This window comes from Dromaius novaehollandiae, chromosome 21 (genome assembly GCF_036370855.1).
Source record: "Dromaius novaehollandiae isolate bDroNov1 chromosome 21, bDroNov1.hap1, whole genome shotgun sequence".
NCBI classification, from domain to species: Eukaryota; Metazoa; Chordata; class Aves; order Casuariiformes; family Dromaiidae; genus Dromaius; species Dromaius novaehollandiae.
This window is the reverse complement of record NC_088118.1, coordinates 9,274,490-9,280,432: the sequence shown is the minus strand read 5'-3', so window position 1 is coordinate 9,280,432 and position 5,943 is coordinate 9,274,490. Positions and strand designations below refer to the sequence as shown.

General features: G+C 52.8%; 1 protein-coding gene across 1 annotated transcript; it reads left to right on the top strand.

Annotated features, from left to right (window-relative positions):
- Window positions 1–983: 983 nt before the first annotated feature.
- Window positions 984–1,526, top strand: LOC135330422 (olfactory receptor 14A16-like; the record flags this gene model as incomplete). The annotated part of the gene is made up of 1 exon (XM_064524065.1): window positions 984–1,526. A coding segment is annotated over one exon (543 nt), but the record flags the coding sequence as incomplete, so codon positions are not given.
- Window positions 1,527–5,943: the final 4,417 nt, after the last annotated feature.

Genomic DNA, 5,943 nt, shown 5'->3' with positions numbered 1-5,943 from the left:
TAGCTCCTTGCCTGGCCCAAGAATTTCCTGGCCAGTCATCTGCACAGATGAGAGAATAGGTTGTCATGAGATAACGGACCACCTTGAAACTAGGTGATTTTGACCGGACCTAGGCAATTAAGTATTTGACTGAGAGTTATGACAGCCCTGCAGGTGGGAATTTCTGAAGGTTCTAGAAATTCCCCTGTGGCAAATCCTGCTGTGTCTAGTCCAATTTGTACGCTGAAATGTGCTGATAACCATCCTGAGTAGAGTGTCCCAAAGTGTCCTTGCTGCAAAAGTGATCAGCTTGTGCAGAGCTAAGATATTTGTAAATAGTCCATACAAAGTGTTCCTGCAGTAATTGTCACATACTATGCAGTTAAGGTGTATCAAGAGCAATGAATTATGCATGTGCTGGGTAGTCACCTGGGTCCCCAGCCAACGGGATTAGAACTGAGCCAAGCAGTGGTTCAGGAGTCTCACCTAATCCAGCTGATAGCACTGCAAGGAGACATTATCACTGCACAATGACTGACCATCCTGTTTTGATTCTGAGTGTCTGTGTAACAAGCAGGGCTGACTCCTCCGGAGCCCATGGACAGAGGACCCTGTTCCCCATGGCAGACCCTGAAGGTGCAGGCCACAGCACAAGTAAAGGAGGTGAAGGAAGGTCCTGCTGTTAAGGAGAAAGGACATGTTGGGAGTTGCTCTGAGAAATGCTGTGGGTTTTGTTCCAAGTCAGTCCTAACTTGTCAATATCTTTTCCTCCTTAGACAGTCCCCAAAGCCCAGAGGTAGCAAATGTCCAACAGCAGCTCCCTCAACGAGTTCCTCCTCCTGGCATTCGCAGACACGCGGGAGCTGCAGCTCTTGCACTTCTCACTCTTCCTGGGCATCTACCTGGCTGCCCTCCTGGGCAATGGCCTCATCATCACAGCTGTAGCCTGTGACCACCGCCTCTACACCCCCATGTACTTCTTCCTCCTCAATCTCTCCATCCTCGACCTTGGCTCCATCTCCACCACTGTCCCCAAATCCATGGCCAATTCCTTGTGGAACACCAGGGCCATTTCCTACTTGGGATGTGCTGCCCAAGTCTTTTGGTTTCTCTTCTTAATTTCAGCAGAATATTTCCTTCTTACTGTCATGGCATATGACCGCTACATTGCCATCTGCAGACCCCTGCACTATGGGACCCTCATGGGCAGCAGAGATTGTGTCAAAATGGCAGCAGCTGCCTGGGCCAGTGGTTTTCTCTATGCTGTGCTGCACACTGCTAACACATTTTCCATACCTCTCTGCCAAGGCAATGCCCTGGGCCAGTTCTTCTGTCAAGTTGCCCAGCTCCTCAATCTCTCCTGCTCAGACTCCTACCTCAGGGAAGCTGGGGTTATTGTGGTTAGTATCTGTTTAGCTTTGGGGTGTTTCATTTTCATTGTGCTGTCCTACATGCAGATCTTCAGTGCTGTGCTGAGGATCCCCTCTGAGCAGGGCCGGCACAAAGCCTTTTCCATGTGCCTCCCTCACATGGCTGTGGTCTCCCTGTTTGTCAGCACTGTATTCATTGCCTACCTGAAGCCCCCCTCCATGTCCTCCCCAGCTCTGGATCTGGTGGTGGCTGTTCTGTACTCGGTGGTGCCTCCAGCAGTGAACCCCCTCATCTACAGCATGAGGAACAAGGAGCTCAAGGAGGCACTGAAGAAACTGATTCAACTTGTACCAGTTCAGCAGCTATAAGCTGGCCATCCATCTTTGTAAGTGACTTAAATTTATCTCAGACAACTCTTGTGCTTTGACCATTCTCCCTGTGATAATCATGTTTGTACAGAAGTATTTAAATCATCCTACTTCTCAAGAGACACAAACCCTTTCTTTCTGGCACAGAGGCCTTCTGTGAATGTGTCTGTCACTGTGTCAGAGCTGGCTTGATTCTAATAAAAGGCTCTTTCCTCAGTGCTGTGCTTGAAAGTTGGTTTCTTCTTCCAAAGCTGGAGACAAAAACTCACCCTGAAAAGGACTGCTGCTTTCTGGTGGTTCTCCATGGGCTCAAGGTGATGAGCTCATGGGGTGCTGTGTTAGGGAATGAGGGCTGCATTCAGCTATCACTTGTGGGTGCCCAGTGCTCCTGGAGATGATCAATGGTCAAGCATCATCTGCCCGGGACTGTCTGCCCTATGACAGGGTTGGTGACAGATTCCTGCAGTGGGGACCCAGCAGGCAGAGGGAAGGGAGCGTGCAGAGTGGTTCATGTCACCTTCATTGAAAAACCCTGGACTCAGTCTAGGGACACACCTGGACACAGCCTGAGCCATTTGAAATGCCCTGTGATTGCTCAGAGCATCATCCACACCACAGACCCCTTGGTAGGGGGTTGTCAGGTGCAACGATGCCCGTCCAGCTGGGTCTGCTTCTCACCTCAACCACCATGGCCAGTGCAGAGTCACCCCGTGGCCTTGCAGCACCACAGCCTACTTGCTCTGCAGAGCAGCACCACAGGCTTGGGGCCCTGCGGGGAGCATAGGGGAGGCTCCAGGAATGGCCAGGCAGGCCAGCACTGATGCACTCCCTGGGTGAGGACATGCACCGGTGGGTTTGTGGGGCAGAGCCAGGTCTCATGGAGGGGAATCAAGACATGCCAGGCGCAGGAGAGTGGAGGCTATTTGCAGCCCTGGCTGCACACCCCAGGTTTATGGACGAATTTTGCTGTGTGGCCAGCTTGTTCCTGCTGAGCTCAGTGCCTGTATCGAGGGGAAGAGCCAGGCCTAGCCAGCCTCTCTCCTGGCCCAGACCCCAGCAGGCCCTGGGGATGGCTGTGTGCTAACCCCTGCGTGGGACATGGCCAGGGCTGGGCAAGGTGCAGAAACTGTGGAGGCTGCCAAAGCAGGAGGTCTGTGGGGGAACGGGGTACTGAAGGCTGTCGCAGGGACTGTGCCAGGGGGACATTTCCCTGGCCTTGAATGCACCCTGCCCTGTACGGTGCCTGCACAGCAGGGTCACTGGAGTGTGTTGAGGGCAGCGGGGCTGTGCAGGTGCAGGGATGGGGTGCAGATGGGAGCCACAAGTCTCCTCCCTGTTCCACTGCAAAGGAGACACTCGCAGAGGAGCTCTCCCAGGCCTGGCCCACCAGCTCTTGTTCTTCTTCCAGCTGTGCTGGAGGACCACGAGGTCCCTCAGGCAAAGCTGTGCTCCTTGGGGAGCTGCCCTGAGCACCACAACAGAGTATGTTCCTTGTACGTCCCCATCCTGCTGGGAGGGTGGCACAGGCACCAGGGACATGGCCTGTTTCTGCCTGGGCTCAGTGCGGGAGTTTTGCATGTGAAGTGAATGTGATAGCCACTGTGCTGTTGAAACTCCAGCCACGACCCCTCGCTGCAGCCCCCACCAGCCCCTGCCGATCTGCCAACCTGCCACCACCCCCGTGCTGCCTTGTCCTCTGACCCTCTTCTCCACACTGCAGGGACCAGTGATGCAGCAGGAGCTGGCACAGCCCCACAGCTGCTGCCCGGCCCCGGCCCTCCCCTCCTGCCCGCCAAACATTGCGTCCATCTTCAAGAAGGACAGGAAAGAGGATCTGGGGAGTGATGGGCTGGTCAACGTCACCTCAGTCCCTGAGAAGCAAATCTTCCTGGAGCTAGTTCCAGCCACATGAAGGGGTCGGGAACAGCCAGCATGAAGTCATCAAGGGCAAATTGTGCCTGGCCAATCTGGCTGCCTTCTGTGATGCGATGACTGGCTGTGTGGACAAGGGGAGTGCAGCGCATGCACTCCTTGAATGTAGGAAGGCCTTTGACACGGTCTTCCATAACTTCTTTGTAGCCAAACTGGGGAAAGGTGGGCTGGAGGAGTAAGCAATGGAGGGTGTGGGAAATGAGCTGGAGGCTGGCTGGCTCAAAGGGTGGAGAACAGTGGTACAAAGCCCGAGGGGCCTTGAAAGACTTGGGGATTTGGCCGACAGAAACTTCATGACAGTGTACAAGGAGAAATGGCAGGTCTTGTATCAGGGGGGCAGAACAGCCTGTGCATCAGGGCAGGCTGGGACTTGACCAGTAGAGGAGTGACCCTGAGAAGAAGGACCTGGACGTTGCAAGGGATGCCATATGAGCCAGTGGTGTGTGCTCACCATAACTGAGCCAGCTGCATACGGGGCTGCATTAGGAAGTGAGTGGCCACCCAGACAAGGTGAATTATTATCCCCCTCGTCTCAGCACTGGTGTGGCCACATCTAGAATAGGGTGTCCCAGTGTGGGATGCCCAGTGCTGGAGGAATGGGCAGCAACTGGAGAGGGTCCAGAGGAGGTCTGCGAAGATAAGGTTAGAGGTCTAAAGGACAAAGCCTTTATGGAGAGGCTGAAGGACCAGGGCTGCTTTAGCCTGGGGAAGGGAAGCCTGAGGGCAGTAGCGTAGGAGCCTGTGACTGCTTCAAGCGTGGTTTCAGAGCTGATGGAGCTTTTCTTGGTAGTGGGAAACAGCATGAGAAGGGGAAAGAGCCACAAACTGCAGCTTGTGGGGTTCAGCTGTGACACTAGGAAAAGGAAATGTCACTTGAAGGGTAGTGCTGTGGTGCCACAGGTCACCCAGAGGGAGCCTGTGATCTGCCCCTGGCTATGTGTTTCAAGGAAAAGCAAGTGAGGACAGGAAGATATCAGTAGAGGTGGAGACATCTTGGGTGAAAGGAAGGTGGTGAAGCAGGTTGGGTATCTATCATCTGCAGGGAAACAGGCAAAGGCATGGGACAGTGTAGGACAGCCTGTGGTGGAGACAGCCCAGGGCACTGCCAGGGCTAAAAGCTCCCAACAGAACTGAGGTCCTCTTGGTGTCTCTGCCAGCAAGGCCCCTGAGAAGACACCATTTCCTGAAAGCACTGTGGCCTTGCTGCTTCCTCATCCCCAGGGAGCCCAGGAGGTGCCATATCATTGTCCTGCACTCGGCGTTGCACATCCCCACCCTCACACTGCCCCCAGGAAGAGCCCTGAGCAATGCCTGAGGAAAAGGATCACCCTTCCCTGGGGCTGTCAGTGGGGGTGTCAGTGTCTGGCTTTCTGCTTGATAGAACACAGCAAGGTTTACTTGACATCAGAGCCACCTGCACACTGCCTTTGCCTGCTACCATCAGTGCCTCCAATTTTCTGCTCTAATCAGCCCCAGGGAGCCTTCTCTGGTAATGGCCCTCAGTGGAACCCCTTAATGCTCCAAGAAACTTGGGGATTTTCATCTGACTTGAACTTCTTGAGAGGCTTGTTCAGCCTTCTCTCAACATCTGAAGTGCATGGGCTCTGACCCAAATACACCAGAGGGGGCATTAAAACGCATATAGTCCCTGGGGATCCATGTCTCTTTCCATAACTTTCCATAATTACCCATAATTTTCTTCAGTTCTTCAATTCTTGTATGGATAATTGGAGATATTTCAGGAGCACATTTACAAGAGCAAAGTTTCAGTGAGCGCCTGCAAGAGAAAGATGTCTGCTTTTTAAGCTTTCTTTATTCTTCACGTTGCAGAATAAGTGATCTCCACATTCTCCAATTGATATTGATCCAGAGTGTCTGCTAATGAGGTCTGGACATGGAGGAAAAGCAGTAGTTTTGATAGGAGACCTGCACGGACAGCCTTCCTCCCACCTCCCCAACCCAGCAATTTCTCTCTTCAGCCACTGGGGACTTGCATCACTCTTGTTAACATCTAACCTTTTTCCACTCCAGTCGGGAGCTGAATCTTACAGCTCCTCTGCACCAATTCCCACCTGCTTGCCTTAGAGAACTAGCTGCAGACACAGGAGGATTTTTCTTAATTGCAAACAAAGAAAAATAAAATATGATCACATTTAATAAGAAGTAAAACACACTCCTCTACTGTATGTTAAGTCCAAGCTGCCTCCACTGGTGTCCACTTTCCACAAGCAATAACCTTCCTTGAAATGTTTTAGGCAGGAGAAATACAGCTAGATGGAAATACAGCTAAGGA